The 20,007-nt window shown below is 38.3% G+C and overlaps 1 protein-coding gene and 1 long non-coding RNA gene across 2 annotated transcripts; both read left to right on the top strand.

The window, feature by feature from the left end:
- The first annotated feature begins 2,905 nt into the window (after positions 1–2,905).
- LOC133727545 (uncharacterized) lies at positions 2,906–5,803 on the top strand. Its single transcript, XR_009855236.1, has 8 exons — positions 2,906–3,596; positions 3,695–3,775; positions 3,849–3,956; positions 4,039–4,068; positions 4,565–4,709; positions 5,047–5,094; positions 5,376–5,437; positions 5,639–5,803. It is a non-coding gene; the product is annotated as an uncharacterized LOC133727545 (long non-coding RNA).
- Positions 5,804–15,614: 9,811 nt separating this feature from the next.
- Positions 15,615–16,474, top strand: LOC133727546 (protein PELPK1). Its single transcript, XM_062155142.1, has one exon. It carries the CDS (start codon positions 15,701–15,703, stop codon positions 16,121–16,123), a length of 423 nt encoding a protein of 140 aa, XP_062011126.1. The 5' UTR covers positions 15,615–15,700; the 3' UTR covers positions 16,124–16,474.
- The last annotated feature ends 3,533 nt before the right edge of the window (positions 16,475–20,007 follow it).

Here is a 20,007-nt window from a genome sequence, read left to right on the forward strand (position 1 = left end):
TGAAATTCTGTGGTAAAGAGATCACAGATGCGATGTTGATTGAGAAGACTCTCTCCACCTTCCCTGTCTCTGCATTGATGGTTGCTAAGAACTATCGAATCGATGTTACTACAGGACGGATCACAAGGTTTCATGAGCTTATTGGAGCTATGAATGTCGCTGAAAAGCATGCCAACATCCTTGTGAAGAACTATAACTCGAGATCCATGGAAACAGAGCATATTCCGGAATCCAATTATACTCGCGCCTCTAAGAGAGGGAGCCAAGAGCGAAACCCTAATCTTAGGGATATTTCTGGACGTTCTGGTCCATATAATTGCTCTACTTGGGAAGGTAACAGCCAAAATAGGCGAATACGGAAACGAAGAGGTAAACGCGGAAAGAGAGAGGGAGGCAACGCCTCTGGCCATGTTGGTGGCGCCACCAACACTAAGAGCCATCTAAATGACGCTTTCAAAGCTCCTCAATCAATGGAGCCTGAGTAAAGAGATGTATGTTCTCGATGTGGAGTATCCGATCATTGGACATACATTTGTAGAGCTCGTGAAGAAATTGTCACTGCCTACAAAGCATATTGTGAAGCAAGAGAAGCTCACTATGTGGAACAAGAAGATCAAGAAGATGATCTAGAGTGAAGGGTTGAAGACTATAAATCTGGCTGGGATCAATAGATCGCCAATTCTGTTTAAGTCTTTATTTTTTCAAGAGATGTAATAGGCAATTGCCATATATTTTTGTAGTAAATGCCAACGATTTAGTCTTTCTTCAAAGTAGGCTCACCCAAAGTAAGTGTGATGTCTAGGAAGGTTCTGAGATTAGTGGTACTTAAGCGAGCCTTGCTCCACCGACATCTCTCTACTCACCTGGTCACATTTATTTTGGAATTACCGAAAGAAGTTAGACGACTACCATTGTTTTGCATTAGGTAGCATTTTGGATTAGATTTTCTTTGGTCAAAGAGACAATGATGTAACTCCATTGGCTTATGAATAAAATTTCGAGTTCTTTTCATTATGACTCCATTTTGATTCTGAGCATATGATTTTGTGACTACAATGGCTGGGCTATCAGTATTAATTCAAGGACATGAAATAGCCCAAGTTCCACTTGCCAAATGGCACCTTGATTACTGTCACAGAAACTCTCTACACTCTTAGGGCAAATCGCACCTATGAATAGCCAACGAATTCCATGCAAAAACACATGTAGAGAACGGAAATGAGTTCCTTTTCAATGCCTCTAACGATTGCGAACAAAAGGCGCATCTTAGAGAAGTTTATGTGTCTCTCTAGTGGACTCTATGTCACTATTCGAGTTATTAATCAAATAAAAGTTAAGAGAGAAGATCTCTTGGATTTAGACACATATTGGCTTTGTCACGACAGGATAGATCATCATAGTCATGATATGATGATCCGTCTACAAAAGACTTCACACGGACATCCATTATCTCGAGTGAAATGAAGCATGAATCAAAGGTTGATTCTTGGACTAAGTGTGACCGTCGCCGCTGCCTCTGGCACCGCCGCAGTCCACCACCAGCCTAGGGCTGGCACAGTCCCTATCCATGACACCATGGATGGCGTCCATCATGGTGATGGCGCCCCAGGTGATGCTGCAATCCCCAACTTGCTTCAAATAGCGTTTCAGACGCTCAGGCCCAACCAAAATCCTCATTGGTTGCTTCTAAAGCCTCTCGCTCGATTTACAAAGCCTGTTCCTTCGGGAAATTAGGACTGAGACCGTCCTATGCAAAGGATATGAAAATACTTATTCTGTTCTTACATAGAATCCATGGGGATTCTGTGGACTGATTCAACCAACTTGCGGACGTTTAAATATCTCATGATGATTGGTTGACACGCAAACACGCTGGTCACGTGTTGTGCCATTGTCCACTTGTAATGCTGCTTATGCTATACTCCTAGCAAATATCATATGACAATGGGCTCACTCCCCATATCATCCTATTCCGTCAATTGGACTTGACGATGCTAGAGAGTTTACATCGAAGACTTTTGATGGATATTGCAATGGGACTGATGTTGGACATCATATCCTCATGAACACACCCAAATGGTCTCGCGAAAACGACTACGATGGTAGTTAGGACATTGGTAATGCGCACCAATCTCCTTATATCCGCTTGGGGTGATGCAATATCGCATGCAACTATGCTAATTTGTCTAAGACCTACCGCCACTCAATCTACCTCGGCGTTATAGCTAGTAACTGGGTACAAGTATCGTACTTATACACATTTGAGTGAGCCATTTATGTGCCAATTGCGCCGCCACAGCGCTCTATGATGGGTCTTTATAGATGAATGGCCAACTACGTTGGATTTGAGACTCCGACAATCGTCCGCCACTTAATGCCCTTGCATGGCGATCTCATTACCGGTTTTCACTTTGATGAGACAGTCTTCCCGTCGTTAGGGGGAGATAAGAACACGGATGTTCAGCAGGAACGACATGAATTGTCGTGGCCTGTCCCCACTATGTCTCATCTTGATCCCTGTTAAAGTGACGAGATCACACATCTGCTGCAAATATGCCTGCAAGGAAGGACGTCCCTACGAGAGGACGTAGCGCCACCCTACACGGAGGTAGGTATGGCGCCAACGCCAAAAAAAGAGTGACACTCTGGCGTTATAGGCTATGGCCCCAGCTAGGATGCGTGGGAGGCCCGTGGGTTTGAAGGATACTTTGGCATAACTCAATCCTTGGATCATCGACACTCACACTACTACAAAAACTGAATATGTGGACACCTCATTAAAAGATACAATGACGCAATTTAAAAAAAATGTCCTTATAAGTGATTAAGGACGTTTGAGAAACACGGGGCTTTGTTTTAAAGTCGGCAGTATTTCTAAAACCACGGGCGCTTCACTAAAAGTGAAAACTTTTCTCCTTTGCCTTCCCAACACAGCCTCAACGCGAATTCTCCAGTACCCTAGTAAGATAGAACGCGCCTCACGCGCGGGAAAAAAACAGAGAGATTGAGAGCGCTCTCTCCCGGCCGATCGTTGGCGGCGCCCCTGCTGCTGCGTTCCGGTCCGGGAGGGGATGATTACGGAGGTTAGCGGCGTGGCTCTAGGGCGGCGGTCTGGCTCAGGGATGGGTATTGGCGGCTGCTGCTTGGATCGGGGCGGAGTTACCAGATCTGGGTCCGTTCTTCATGGGAGCTGGTTTGGTCTTCCCGGCGTGTTGCGATTTGCCGGCAGGGTTCGATTTGCTGGTTGTTGAGGGTGTCTCGGCTTTGGACGGTGGAGTGGCAGTGGCCGGATTCTAGATCTCTTGGAGGTGTCGAGCCCAGTGTGGCTCCGATTCTTCTCGGGTTTCGATCTGGGATGCCGGCCATCTTCTGGTGTGGTTGGCTTTGTCTTGTGTCGGTGCGGTGGCGTTGGGATACACAGCCTCAACGCAAACACAAAATCCCTTCTCCATAGCTGAAATCTCGTCTTCTCATCACCACCTAGAACCCATACCAGGTTCACATCAGTAGATCTTTCGCTATCACATCAGTAGATCATACCAGGTTCACATCCGAGCAGAAGCTTCATTGTTTTTCTCAAGTCTCTAATTTGAGAGGTACCCACTTTGTGCATCACAACAATTTCTTATATCAGCTAAAGGGACTTCTGATCTGGGGTGTTAATTTGACTGTTTATCTGCTTATCCCTTTGTAGGTGATTAATGTTTCATCACCCAACACCCCCGGGCTACGTATGCTTCAAGGAAGAAAGCAGTTAAAGGTCCTTGTGAAGAAGGTATGGAGCTCAACTATGTTCAATATCGTTGTTCACAAAACTAGTGCAAAATGTAACACTTTCTGTTATGAAGGTACAAGCTGCTCGTGATGAAATGCAATGGGGTGAAGAGGGCCCTCCTCCATTGCTCGTGAAAATTGCTCCAGATTTGTCTAAAGAAGATCTCGAAGATATTGCTGCAGTATGTATATATATGCTTGTAATTGATTACTTCTTTTGTCCTTAAGATGGTGCTCTCATGGTTTTCTTCTGTATGGATATAGGTGGCCCTTGCCCTTCGCTTGGACGGATTGGTATGTTTCCTTTTAAACAGAAACTTAATGAGTATCCTTGTTTGGCATATATGCTCTATCATGCCTATCAAAATGTGAATATTACTTGCTTTTTGCACTGTTAGGCTGCCAACTCTGTGAAGTAATAAAATTATAAAAGACTTCTTTACTGCTTAGATGTTGCTGTTGATGCGTGGTTTATTAAAATCAAAGTTTCTCTGCATAATAGATACTTTATGATTAACATCTCAAGAATTCGTTGTCTTTGATCACCCCCTTGAGATTTCTGAGAAATGGGGGAAAAAGGAAAAAGCTTTTTCTTTGGCATATGTTAAGAAGAATGGCCAATTACTCAACTTATGAGAAAGATGGAAAATTGGCTACATTATCCCATGCTGTGAAATGATGACTATAGGGTATTCTATATGTTACTGATGAGTTTATAATTTCAGTATGTGGGGTTTATTCTTGAAATTTTGTTTATTGCGAGTTAAAAATTTGTTTAATTTGTTTCTAGATTATATCAAACACAACTGTTTCAAGACCAGACAGAAGACTCTGTTAGTAGAAACCCAGTGGCCTCTGAAGCTGGTGGCTTGAGTGGGAAACCACTATTTGATACCTCTACCAGACTCTTAAAGGATATGTACCTGTTGACAAGGGTACGTTGGCTTTTCGTATAACTTGTTATTCATGATGTTTACACTGAGGTAGAGTGTACATAGAACTTGAGATTGCACTTTTTGGTTCATTTTGAATATATGAATCAGAGCTCGAAACTTTTTGACTTGTTATCTGTTATCAATCAGGGGAAGATTCCTTTAGTAGGGCGTGGGGGTATTAGTAGGATATGGTATTAGACTGGGATTTATTTGTGTAGGATGATGATGGTTGCTAGAAATTTCTTGATGTAAGCAACTTCACTTTTTGTGGGATATGGTTTTTGTTTTCTATTTCCTTGTATATACTACCTTATTTTGTTATTTTTTTTATCTGCAGGTGGCAGGGTTGCTTCATTTCTTCTGAGGTTGCTGCATTGGCTTTGAGGTATATTCTGTATTGACCTTTTGAAACTTTTTGTTCCATTTTGGTGAAAATAGCTTGAATCAATGTGGTAGGCAACGTTCACTATGTTGACGAATGATATATTTATACATCTTTATGTTCGTGCTGAAGTTTGCATGGACTTGTGAACAGAATAGGGGTAATCTAATTAAGATCATGTACCATATTTTCAGTTTCAATATTTTCTTATAATTCTCTGTTATTTGAGTGATAATGTAAGGATGCTGAGTTCATTTGTTAATTTTTGGGTATGTAAATTACAGGGAATGAAAGATCTAAAGCTTGATAGAAACATAAAGACACACGGCCCTTCTTCATTAATGAGGTAAATTTCGTCTAGTTTTTTCTTGATTTATTGGCACTTGTACAAGTTTATGATTTCCAATATTGGTGGGTTTTTTTGCCTAAATTTCTGTGATAAAAGTTGGAACACTTGTATGTGTTGATACTACTTCTAAGTTTTAAATTCTAGGCAAACATGTGTTCGATGTTACTATTATTTACTACTCTTTTATTGGTTTTGCAGTTAAAGTAGAAGACATTCATGGACCCTCATGATGAATATGATCTGATGGAACTTGTATAGTTGTTATTAGATTGGATTGTAATTTCTAGTTTAGTAAACTTATGAAAATGAATGTGCTCATATTTTAGCTATTAATTTATAATGGTTCGTAATCATTTATGTAAATATGTATATTTTTTTTTTTTTTTTGTGTCATGGAAAACATACCAGGACGTTTTTTCCACATCCTTAAAGATTTGAGAGGACGTTTTTATGAGATACAAGGACGTTTTCATAGCGTCCTTATAGATATCAGATGACGTTTTTTTGAGTTACAAGGACGTCTTTCTAGTGTCCTTGAAAATATTAGAAGACGTTTTTTTATAGAAACAATGACGCTTTTACAGTGTCCTTGTAGACATTTAAGGACGTTTTTCGAATGTCTTAAAAGATGACTTACAATGACTCCTTGATAGATGACGTTTTTTTTAAGCGTCATCTAAAGTTTTTTAGGACGTTTTTCGAACATCCTTAAATGCATTTTCTGTAGTAGTGTCAAAATCTGTCTCATGAGAATCTTCTGGGTTATGGTTACCGTTGGGGGACGCCTTAACGTCAGAACCTATTCTTGAGAATATAGAGCTCTATGAAAATTACACTAATGTACATGAGACGTGGGATAAAAACTCCATCATAATTGATGATATAGTTGCGCATTTTATTGTGCATGAGTTTGTTGAGTCCGATGATATCGAACCACGCTCCGTTGATGAATGAATGCCAACGTAGAGAAATTTGGCCTAAATGGAAAGATACGATCCAGGTTAAGATAGATTCTCTAACGAAGATGAAGGTTTTTGAGCCAGTGATGCCAACACCTCCTAACATAAAACCTATTGGCTAATGGGTCTTCGTTAGAAAGCTTGATGAGAAAAAGGGATGGCAATCTCGCCTTATGGCACAAGGCTTCTCACAAAATGCTCTGGAATTGACTACGATGAGTCATATTCTCTCGTAATAGATGTCATTGCACTCCACTACCCTGTCAGTTTGGTAATTTCTGAATAACTGAACATGCAGCTTACGAATGTGGTCACTACGTATCTCTATAGAGATCTAGATACGGAATGTACATGAAGGTTCATGGTGAACTTCATCTACCCAAGTTAAGTGGCTCTAGACCACGGAGTGCGTTTACAATAAGGTTGAAACGCTCACTAACGTGACTACTTGATTGGGAAGGGATATGCCCACGCGTTTCCATAACAAGTTTCGGATTCTATCACGGTTCATGTTAGACATGATCTTCATCAGAAGCCCTTAAAGAGTTAAGGGAAACCGCTGAACACTTGAAATCCGATTTTGAGATGAAGGATTTTGGGAGAACATGATTATGTCTCGGTTTGGATTTGAGCATCGTGTTGATAGATGCTTAGGCATTTTGACAAGGTCAAGCCTTCAAGCACCCCCATGATAGTCCGTAGTCTTGATCCTGAAAAGAATCCTCTTCGTTGGAAGGATGATGACGAAGATGCGCTAGGGGCAGAAATGCCCTAGTTAAGTACAATAGGCGCATTATTGTACTTAGCTCAATGCACAAGACCAGACATCTCATTTGCCATGAACTTGTTAGCTAAGATATAGCTCTGCGCCAACGCAACGCCATTGGATTTGTGTAAAAGATATCTTTCAGTACTTGAGATTTACGATTGATATGGGCATGCTTTATCCCTACAGAGAGACGATGGATTTGGACCCATCACACACCAGGAATGCCACCAACACTGGCCTGCGTCCACTATCCCCATCCCAAAATGACATGTGTTTTGGAAGGTTTTGCTGATATTGGGTATCTCTCTGACCTACACAAAGGTCATTCCCAAAATGGTTAAGTGTTCACCATGGGTAAAGACCGTGATATCTTAGAGGTCTACAGAATAGACCCTAGTCGCTATATCTTCGAACAATGTAGAGATTATTGCTCTTCACGAAGTGGTTCGTGAATGTATATGGATTGGATCCATAATTACGCATGTTCGAAACAATTGTAGTTTGAAGTCTACTACAGATGAGTTTACGAGCATTTAGGATAATGCTGCTTGCTTTGAACAAATGAAACAAAGGCTACATCAAAAGCGACAACACCAAGCATAATCAGCAACAACAGACTCTCCTCAAGATCAAAGTGAACTAGGTTCGATCTGAGGACAGTGTGACAGACTTGCTCACTAAGTCATTGCCTAAATTCCACTTTCGAGAAACATGTTGGTAGCATCGTTTGCGGAAGTTATCTGAACTCCCATGACCGTAGTCATCAGGGGGAGATGCAGACATCACGGGGAGATGTCTACATGTATGGTCTCGAAACGTGAATGGTGTGTTGTGCTCTTTTTCCCCTTCGACCGAGGTTATTTTTGTCCCACAGGGTTTTTGTTACTCGGCAAGGTTTTTAATGAGGCAACGAGAGGAGCACCACATTTGGGCGACACAAGGGGAAGTGTTCAAGTAAACCCAGAATATGTGTCTGGCCCAAACTCTAGGTTACTTGACCTAGTGGTAATAGGGTTTTAATTAGAGAGAATCTCGGTGAATATCTTAGAGATATCCATTCATTGTATGATTACCTTTCCTTGTACGATTCAGATTCTATGCATTGTAATCCTCTATATAAAGAGGCCCCTATGATAGGAGCATTTTTATGCAACGTTTTAATAATTATTTCCTCATATTTTGCTTAGTTATTTCCTTTACTTAATCATTTTTAATTTAGTTTCTATTTTCTAGGTACATCGAATAAATAGAGAAGAAATGAGCTTAAAGGCAGAATGGATGCAGAAATGAGCTGAAATAAAGAAATGAAGTTTAGGTCCGACTAGGAATCCCAGTCAACGCAGGAATCCTGATGAGGCTAGGAAACCTGAAGGCATTAGGAGACCACATGGCTTGAAGATGACGTTGGAGATATTATGGGAGATTAAATCTGATTTTTGCATGGGAAATCAAGGAGATTACGTTGAGAATATCAAGGGAGAGTTTCAAGGGATTGTGCAACAAGAAAAGGCTCAAAACAAGTCCAGATTCATTCCTTAATTCCCTCAAGATATGTTGGCTGAAATTAGAGAATAAAATCTTCAATTTTAATGTGAAAATCAAGAGAAAATCAAGGGGAGGATGTTAATGATAAAGCCATGGAGAGATTTAAGGGAAGAAAGGTCCAAAATGCATCCAGATACATTGTATAGGTTCATGCCTAGATATTTGGCCGAAAATTGTGAATAAAATCATATTAAATCTTGGAAAAATCAGCAACAATATATTAGGGATTGATTTTGGAGCTTTTTGATTGGTTGGATGACATAGCAGAGCTGACGTGGCATTATCTGATTGGTTAATGCTGTGTGGATCAATCTTGAAGACTTGGAGACTAAGTTGCCATCCTCCTATAAATAAGAGCATTCTTTACACCAAAAAACCACAACAACAAAACTAACAACACCTCTTCATTCAGAAAAATTCTCTCTATTCTCTAGTCTTCAGAAGCTCTGCGTCTCAACCAAGGAGGAGAAGAAGTCATGCAATACATCAAGATCCTAGCCACCATCCATCCTTGTGTCGTCCCTAGAAGATTGCTTGCTTTCAAGGATCTTCAAGTTCTTCGTCTCAAGGCTTGTCATCCATCTTTCACGGTGTATTTCATACTTTCTTTTGTTTTCCTTTGTTTGATTTGTAGAGTTATGAATTCTAGTTAACATGACGTTAAGGGCAAAGTTTAAAGCCCGTTTATATGTTTTGAAATAAATTTTTGATTTCTTTATGTTGATTTATATGTTGCTTATGTGAGATTGCTTGATTGATTTTGGATTATAGAAAACTTTTGCATGTTTATGTTCTTTGGTGGCCAACTTAGGATATATGCATGTAATTGGAGCTAGATTTAAGTAGTAAAGGCTTTGGACAAAAGTCGAAATCAATTAAGGAGGATTGCAAATAGATGAACTTTTCATACTAGGTTGTGCACTTTGGTTGACATCCTTTCTCTATGCTTCATGCATTGAATGTGTTCTTGATTAGCTAGCTTTCTAGACTATGATTGCATGTTCAATAGGTTTAATTTAGGTGCTTTCACTTAGATTAAATATTGAAGGAAAGTAAAAAATGGAAAATCGTTTGCTTATTAACGTTTCACATGGTCAACTTATTTCTCATGACATAGAAAATCAACTATAGGAATTGTAATTGGATTTCAGTCATATGGATATGGTTTTGATATTTATTCCTTACATTCCACCCTTGTATATATGTTTTTACATTTTCTTTATTTTATTTATTTTAATTTTCTATTTTTATAATCTTAAAACCCCCTTATTTGTGTTTACTTGTATATATTTTTATTCTTTGTTTTATTTTTGTAAATAATACTTTTTACTTTTATTAATTAATTAATTGTTTTTGCAATTACAGGTGTACCCTCAATCCCCGGTTAGAACGATCCCTACTTATTCTATACTAACGATGACATTTTTTCAGGGTTAAATTGCGCGTTTACTTTTAAGCGTTATCACCCTATTATCAATGAGAACACACAACAATTCTCTCTCAAATATCGTTTCTCTAAAACAGTACAATTATTTTTGAATGAACTAAAGTAGCATAGACTGAGATATAGATCTACCTCTTCGAATGAGGTCCAACTAAGTAATAACCATATTTGTTTTGTTAGGTGATTTTCATATTCAAAAACAAAAAACAATATTTTTGTATCGAGAGTAAATAATAAGTGAAATATAATGACTTTTTTACTCTATTTTTTCCTTCTACTCTCACTATTTTTTCCTTCTACTCTCACTTGGGAGGATTGGATCACCGCGGTGGGGTCTCCTCCGCATCTCCGGTCAGGCCTGCAAGTGCGGCTGGGGCGGGGAAGTTCCTCTCTCTTGATCGTGATTGGGGAAACGATGATGAGGCTAACGGTGGTGTAGGCTTTCATCGTGGATTTTCTAATATTTTTGGATTCAGTTTTTAGTGGACAACTGCCGACTTGTCGGTGGCTTGGATGCAATAGATGGTGTGAACTCTGAAGCGACTTTGGGACAGTATAACGTTGGCTGAGGGTGGTGTCGTGCGGTGGGACTGGTGTTAGCCAAATAGTCACCCTCAAGTATAAGGGCCAAGTTATAGTGTAAAAGATTATGAGTAGGGGATATCTTACCCAAGGGATTGGAAAACCCACTCTAACTAGGGATAACCTAAAGGATGCTAGATAAATATGCAAATGTACAAATCACAAACAAGGGCTCACAAGTGAACCAAAGTTCATGGTGAATATATGCAAGATGGGGTAGTGGCATGGTTTGATTTTTTTGCTTTGGAGATGGTTTCAACTTAAACTAACACAAAATGAAAACTTGAAATGTAAACTAGGCTATGTTAAACTATACGTGACAAAATGGATGGAAGTTAGAGCTTTAGGTTGTTCACCATACCTTCCCTTGCATGCATTGATGTTCAAAACTATAAATAATGCAATCCAAGTATCCAATTACCCTTTTAGCATCCGGATAAGACTACTAAGGCCTAAACTCCTTTGATTTTATCAATTTTCACCAGATAAGTGCGAAACTAGCTAACTACCCAAGAACAAGTTATATTACCGGATAAGTATCCCTTGCTCGTAGATGCATAAAGGTTTGAGTTTAGATAATCAAGCAAGCAAACCAATCCTAGAGCTAGGTGATTTTAACTCACTACCCTCACATACACACCTAGTGTGCTATCATGCTTTCAATGTCCAAACTACCTATTCTCTAAACATCGTTCATGTAATGATAAATGAAAAGTACTCAAATTAGCTAGATTCAAATATAAGCATTCACTTCTTGAATTAACATGTGAAGATGGTTATGGAAATTGCATCAAATAAGACTCAAACATCAATTCATTACAAGTTTGGCTAGGGCTTTCAACGCTTGACCCAACAAAGTAATACTCACTTATAATTACATATACTAACTTCATAATCAAATTAAACACCAAAATATATCTAGAGTAAAAGGGATCCAGTTGGCTTAGTGGTGTGCCAGATGGTCTCTAAGCTCACGTCTTGGTGGTGATGGTGGTGGTGGTGATTCCCTCTCCTTCTTGATTTTGAAGATTTGATGATAAAAGATAGTGAAGCTTAAGTTATGTATTGTGAATAGGTGGAGTAGATGGAGAAAATGATGATAGAAAAGAGAGTGGAGAATTGATGTAGTGGTGGTGGCCGGTGTTAATGGAGGTAGAGGATAAGAAATTATGGTGGTCATGGAGGAGATAGAATAGTATGGATTATGAGTTTGGATTTTGGGAGGTGGATATGGAGGTTTTGTAGAGGAGATGGGGAGAGAAAGGAGATGTAATGAGGGTATGGGTGATTCTTCTTCAATGGGAGAAATGATGCTTAAATAGATGGAGAGAGAGAAAGAGGTGTGAAATCATGATTAGAAGCAAAATGGAGTAACTATAGCCTTGTAAGAAGCATGGAGGAAGAGTGTTTGAGTGATAATAGATCCCAAAATCAAGGAAAAAAGGTAAGAAAGGAGTGGTGTAGATTATGGTAGGTAATGATGGAGAAAAGATGGTGATTCACCATAAAACATGAAAGATTTTTGGGTGATGATGATGGTGGACTTTTGGGTAATATGAGGAGTTGAGATGGTGTGGAAAAAAGGAAAAATGGATGGAGTTGATTTTAAACCAAAAGGTATGGGATTTGGTTGTGATAGAATGATCGATGATGAATGGATGTAATGGAATAGGTACAATGCCATTCCTCCTCCTTACTCCTCCATGAATATAGTTGGAAAATACATGGCACCACCATGAGTGGTGGTAGGCCGCCTTCATGGTGGTAGCTAGGCCGCCATTTGTGGTGGTTCGCTGGAATTTGGAATTTAACATTTTGCTTCACATTTGACCGTCATTTTCCCTAGCTCCAATTCTCCACTTCAAAACCCAAAATGGATGTTTCCTTCACTCTTGCAATATTTCGAGATAAATAAGAAAATGATTTAGTGAAAGCTAAAATAGACTCAAAAACAAGTTAAATTCAATATTTAGGGGGATGCATATATATGTATATTATGGTCTAACAACTGGTGGTCGGGAGGTCGAAGGCTGCTGGTGGTGTTGCGCGGTGGGGATTGCTTCTACGTGGTGTTGCATGGTGGGGACTGCTTCTACTTGGCTTAGTGGCGGTTGATGGTATCGTTACTAGGGCTAAGGGTTACCGGTTGCGACATTGCGGTGAAGAATGGTGCCGCGTCGGTGATTGCGATGGAGAATGATGACAGGTCAGTAGCTGAGGACACGATGGTGGGTGGTTGCCTAGTCTGAGAGTTGACGCTGCGACGAGGGTGTGGGCTGAAGCCAACATGCGGGTTGCTTTTGGGCCTAGGGTTTCCCTTTGGGCATTACGCTGGATTTTGGGCTTCTCGGCTTGGTTCTTTTGTAATGGATTTGGACTCAAGTTGACATTTTTTTATTTGTATCTTAATTTTGTAAGAACTTTTCTTCAGAGGGAAGTTTGCAGGTCTTGAGGCTTGAGAAAAGTCACCAGGAGTAGCCACACTGTCTACACTATTTTAATCTCTCGTAGGTAGTGTAGAGTAGTTTTTGGTGTGCTACATCAGTAGTGAAAATTAATGGTTGAATTACTTAGATAGAGGCTCTCTTTGACAGCTTTAACGAGCGAGTAGTTATATGTAATTTTACTGAACTTCAATTTAGTTGAGTATTCCTCTAAAGCAAATAAAAAATTAAACAGTTACCTAAAAATTATCTGAGATCTAATACTAGCAAGGGAAAAACTCACAAACAGTACCTGAACTTCAAGCCACTAATAACTTTTGTACCTCAAGTTCAAAAAATATCATATTGGTACCTGAACTTCTGACCCCGACCCAATATCAGTATTTGGGAACAGTAAAATCGTTAACGGAGTTAATTTTTGAAGAGTAAATTTGTCATTTCACTGTTCATCATCTCCAAAACTCTCCCCACTCTCTCTGCAAACCCAGATTTTTCATTATCTTCTTCATACCTCACACACACAAACCCAAATCGACCAAAGGAGAGGTGAGAGGTGAGAGGAGTTGGTGGTGGATGGGACGGTGGCTATTGAAGAAGTGAAAGGTTGGTTGATAGTGGTGATGAGGTATGAAGAAGAAGAAGAAGAAATCTGGTATTGCAGAGAGAGGGGAGAGTTTTGGAGATGATGAACAGTGAAATGACAGATTTACCCTTCAAAAATTAACCCCGTTAACGATTTTACTGTTCCCAGGTACTAATATTGGGTCGGGGTCAGAAGTTCAGGTATCAATCTGATATTTTTTGAACTTGAGATACGAAAGTTGTTAGTGGCCGATAGGTCAGGTACTGTTTGTGAGATTTTCCCTACTAGCAATTAAACTCATGCCAAACTAACGGAGTTCTTAGTACAATGATCATATGATCATGCATCTTGTCACAATTAGAAGGTTTTCGTTTTGACTAAATTAATTTAGGGTAAAATCTTTATATGATACCTGAATTATCATGAAATGCACTTTTTAAAACCTACAAATTTTTAAGGAGTCTAGTGGTACCTGTATTATCCCTCCGTTAGCCATTTTAGTACTTCCGTCAATTATTAGGTTAAAGTATGGGTAAAATCGTAAAACACTTATTTTTTTATATTTTTTTACAAATTTTTGGTTTAACTAAATTAAAATAAATTAAACTGGGTTAAAAAAAAACTAGAATTAAATTTAGTGAATATCTAGATTTACTTGCCATCTCCATTGATTAATCCTATTAATTGTTCGAGAAAAAAGTTATCTCATCAGTTAACCCAAATTAATATATATTAAATTTTCATAAAAAAAGAAACTAAACAAAACCAAAAGTACTTAAATTAATTGCTACCAAGTATCCTGAGAACAGTGAAGAATAAATTGAGTATTATTATTATTTTTTTATGTGTCAAATTTTTTTTAATTATAGATATTCAATATATTAAATTCTATAATTTCTAAATATGAGTGAAAAATTATTTTACCCTTGCTATTTTACTCATATGAGTGTCACATGATCGCCACATAGACATTTTTAATGGAATAATGGACGGCGGTACGATAAGGGCTAACAGATGGATAATACAGGTACCACTGGACTCCCTGAAAATTTGTATGTATCAAAAAGTACATTTCGTGATAATTTAGGTGCTATATGAGGATTTTACCCATTAATTTAATAACAGTTATTTATCATATTCACCAATAAAACTAAACTGAAACAAGATAAACAGAATATATGTTTAAAGCCGTTGAAACGAACTTTTTTTTTTTTGATGAAGCCGTTGAAACGAACTTACCAAAGATCTCCAAAGACAAAAGTTACTCGAAGAATAATCCAGTAATTAAAGTCACTAAAACCAAAATACTAAATTCCATAAGGCAGCAGGCCTAGACCAGGCAATATTCAATCACCTTCAAAAGAGAGCTTAAAAATTAAGTAGCTTTGGATCTTGTGAGAAGGTGAACTAATTTAATAAACGAGTACTTCCACTCGAACAAGAAAAGAAAGTTAATGAGGTGACAACCCGATCGATCTGCTTCGTGCTTACACAATTCTCTAATGTCTCTCTTTCGATACGTAGCTTAGCTCATGTTGATGAATAAGCTTACTATATTACCATGCATGCATGTAGCAATCGACAGTAAAATGTTAGCCACCTACGTGTCAACCTATATCCTCAATATCATTAAACGTATAATAATTGGTTTGAGTTTGATGATAGATGCTTACGTTAAGCAATGTCCTAAAAGGATAGGTAGGGTAGTTTTGAATATATAGGCTTCGAATCTTGTTGAGAATGGTGAACTAAACCAGTACTTCTCTTCACAACCCCAACTATAATTCATCAACCATCAAGGACCTTTCGACTTCCACTCTCTATAAGTACCTACTACATATCTTATACCCTTCATTCCTTCATCTGATATATAAGTTCCTCATATACTTGATTGAAGAACAGCTAGATTTTTCTGCTCTTATATTCGAATCAACATGGCAGGTTTCCAGCATTGTTTCCTGCTTTCCATGGTGGTAGCGGCATTGTGCTTGTCTAGCATTGATACGAGCTTCGCAGCTCGACACCTTCTGCAGGCTCCAGCATTACCACAGCCTACAATTCCGTCTCTTCCCAAGGTTACATTGCCTCCACTGCCTTCCTTGCCAACAGGACTGCCTCAACCCACACTGCCAACATTTCCAACCAACCCCATCCCACCTCTGCCGAAAGCCACATTGCCAAGCACCCAAATCCCATCTCTGCCAAACCCTACCTTGCCAACAATTCCAAGCTCTGTTCCCAAGGTGACTCTTCCTCCACTTCCAGCCACTCCATTGCCCACCATCCCAACCAAGATTCCTTCATTCCCCACCATTCCAACCACAATTCCAACTGTTCCTTCTCCTCCCTCAAATTAAGCAGATAGCCTTGTTGCCGTAAGTGTTGGGGATCGATCAACTGACATTTACGTTTATCTGTATCCTATTTATTCATCCTTACAATGGTTCTGCATCGAAAGATTCATAGATTTTACTGGACTCCTTGGAATTCATGGAACCTGCAGCGCGCAGTTCTATATTTGAGTGTTTTTTAGTTTTATACATGCATGTTTGTTTTTTCTTGTTGAATTATTTCTTTTCATGCATCCTAGATGCATTATGTTTTATTATTTGATCAGTTTCTCATATATATGTAATATTGTGATTGTATACTTGCTTCTACTCTGTTATTATATACAATTTCTATTGATTCTAATTATGAGTGGCTCACCAGAATATATAAAATTAAGCTTTGAAATGCTTTTCTTAATTAATTATGTTACACTTGGAATATTAAACACAATCCAACTTACCTCCACCCATCTTCACACATGCGTTACCCTAATACCTCGCTCTTCTCCTACTCATTTTTCGTTTACTACCCCTGTTTAACATTCTCTTACTTGCACACTGCTTTTGGCGATGGGTGACCTCAATGCTCCTAAGAGCAACTCCAACAGCTTTCCTATCATTTATATATTATAGGGAAGCAAAAAACTTTAGTATCTTTTTCTTCTCCAATTCCAACAGATTCCCTATTTTACAACAATCTCTAAAATCTCTAAAATCTCCATATTCTTCCTGTAAATTTTAGAGTGTGCTGTAAATATAGAGAATTTGGTTTTCTCTTTCCTCACTTTCCCTAAAATAGGAATAGTTATAGGGAATCTGTTGAAGCAAAAAATGCTTATTTTTCCCTAAAGTAGAGAAAAATCAAAATATAGGGAATCTGTTAGAGTTGCTCTAAGATCATATTGGAGTTAAGTAAATCTGGCTAGTTTCATTAACTACATATATGAAATATATGATAGACACAGGTCTAGCGCGCTAGACCTCCAAATGTTTTTTTTTTTCTTTCTCAAACGGAAGGGAAAACCTTATTAAGACTTGAATTGCTTACATCCAGAACCAAGGTTTCAGAAATGCCATCAAGGGGTTTTCAACCCAAACTACAACCAAACTGCATGAGTACGTAAAAAGAAAATGTTTTAACTCCGAAATAAGTTAACAAAGGATAGAGTTATTGGATTTAATTAATATTTCTCAAACATATACGACCTTATTGTTCATGTTTCAGTAGTTTATATCATATCTCACCATTCTAATGTTCGTTTATAGTAATGAGATTAATCACAAATTAATTAATATTTCTCAAACATATACGATATTATTGTTCATGTTTCAGTAGTTTATATTGTATCTCACCAAACTAATGTTCGTTCATAGTAATAAGATTAATCACAAATAATAAGTAATACAGGATAATAGTACCAACTTATCAATGCACATAATATCACCAAAAGGTTTTTTTTTTTTTTTTTTAAATATAGAGGATCAAATGATTTCACTCCTACCCTCATGGTGACTCGAATTCGGGACCTGAATCCTGTGTAGTGGGCACTCTAACCACTAAAGATTTCACTCCTACCCCCATGAGGTAATAATCAGCTGGGAATCTAGACGAATCTAAGTACTCTAACTTGCATTGTTTATAAAATAATAATCAAGCTAGAATGAACGAATTCTAGGTAATGGTACTTCTCAATGCACAAAAATCAGTAAAAGCAATATGAGTTAATAATCGGCCGGAAAACTAGACTAGTATGAGTGCTCTAAACATAAATTGTTTAAAAACTAATAATCAGTGTTGATGCCCAAAAGTCTAGCTAGCAGACTCAATTCATATTGCAGCATAATAAAAAAGAAAGGCGAATTACACATGAATCATCATGCCATGCACGTGGACCCAAGCCACATTCGCGCATATGGGACTTACAAGAACGGGTGAGGTGTAGAAGGTAATTGAATTGCATGAGGTCCGTTATTAGCTTTAGGCTCGTTGGTAATTTTGGACTTAGGACCAAAATTCATGGCCAATGACCTAACTCTTAATACGAGTAAGTGAATAAGAGATAACCCAAATTGACAAGCCTTATTTATCATAACAACAACTCTCTTTACCAATAACTCATTATCAAACCATCAACCAAAATCTTTTTACACAACAGTGATCTCCTCTCATGTAGCATTCTTTTACACAGCAGTGATTTTACTCTTACATGTGTAACAACGTGCGAAGATTGAATCACAACAGCAAATCCTGCCTAAATCAAGGCAACAAATCTGCCAACATGTTTCACAACATTAGATAAAATCTGATAAACCAAACGCAGTACAAAATCTAGTACACGTTTTTAACCCAAGCAATCTCTTTACCCAGTAGTACAAAACTTCAAACAAGATTTCTTTAGCTGTTGGAATTGCATATAAATAGCTATGTTATTAACTAGGAGACGGGGGAGTAGAATGGATTATGCTAGCAAGCTCTCTGGCACTCTTCTTCTGCCATGCTTCATCTCTCCCAAATCCATCCTTAGTTTTCCATCCTTCCCAATTCATCTCATGTCCAAATCTCTTATTCCATATACCTAAACCAATATGTCATTAATGCTGGGATCTCTTCTTCTGAAACTCATGCTTTTCTAACTCCCACCCTACACACATCTTGTTAAGCCGTTCATTGAATAACACATAACCAGTTTACCGCTGTGAATAAGGAAGGAGCTGTCGGGAGTAACACAACAATAAACTTCCTAGGATTCTCAGGTCATTCGAAGATTGCTGGGCCTAGTCTTTGCTAACTTAGACAAATGAGACAAGATTTTGAGCTCGGCCATGGTGATTTCACTGCCATACAACCTTGATCAAAAGTGCCACTACATTTTGGCTACTTCGCTGGGGACTAGGCTGTGATTCCACCTCAACTTCCTCAACAGAAACATTCTTTAATCTAGAGATTTTCCATGCTCGCTTCAAACTACTCATGCTTTGCCATTGACCATATGCACTAGATGCAATCAAGGTGAGTTCTCGTGATGAATAGGCTAATACTCATTGCAAAACAAGCTTTTTGCTTATTTTATTGACTTGGAGGCTTCAACCTATGAGTTCCTATAACAGGAATAGGAACCATGAAAGCTGTCAAAATATTAAAAAAAAAAATTCACTCAATATTCAAGCTTCAATATTGAGTGAACAAAATAGGAGCCCTATTACTCAATCTATAGAAAGCTATCCAACCTTGAGGCTTCAACAAACCCAAACAAGCCACCATAAATAACCTTATCATTAGTTGATGTATTTCTTCCAGATCTGATAAGGTTTAAATCTTTTACCTGGGGACTAGACCATGATTATAGCAGCTAACTTCTTCCTTGCTGAACTATGTCAAGTTGAATCTTTTTTTTTTTTTTTGAGAAGAATGTCAAGTCGATCTCTGATCTTGACAATAAACACCTTGCAAGAAAAACTATCTTACTTTCGTTTAGCCACTTTTCAAGCATTTTGAGCCTATTTACCAGATTTTTCAAAAACCTTACCAACCACATGGAAGGCAAAATCTCAGTCTTTATTTGTGCTAACACTAGGCAATAGTTCTCATATTTCGAAGATTATTTAGTTGTACCAATTTCATGGTCTCTACTAACCACTATCTCATCAATGCAAACAAAGGCCTAAATCAGCTCAGTATACTTCAAGGATTGATGTTTGAAGAATTTGAGACGACTGGAAGCACATTTAGAGGCAGTGAGCAAATTGGTGAAAGGTAGTTCAACCGGCTAAAAAGTGCATGTCTAGTTAGAAGTAACCGTGTCGAGAGTTATCCGAGAGGTTATAAGCTTTCCTTGTAATTAATTTGCTTATACAAGAATAATGTGTGCTTGAGCACTTGGCCTTCAAGAGTTATGAACCGCAGTTGTTTA

This window comes from Rosa rugosa, chromosome 1 (genome assembly GCF_958449725.1).
Source record: "Rosa rugosa chromosome 1, drRosRugo1.1, whole genome shotgun sequence".
In the NCBI taxonomy this organism is placed as follows: domain Eukaryota; kingdom Viridiplantae; phylum Streptophyta; class Magnoliopsida; order Rosales; family Rosaceae; genus Rosa; species Rosa rugosa.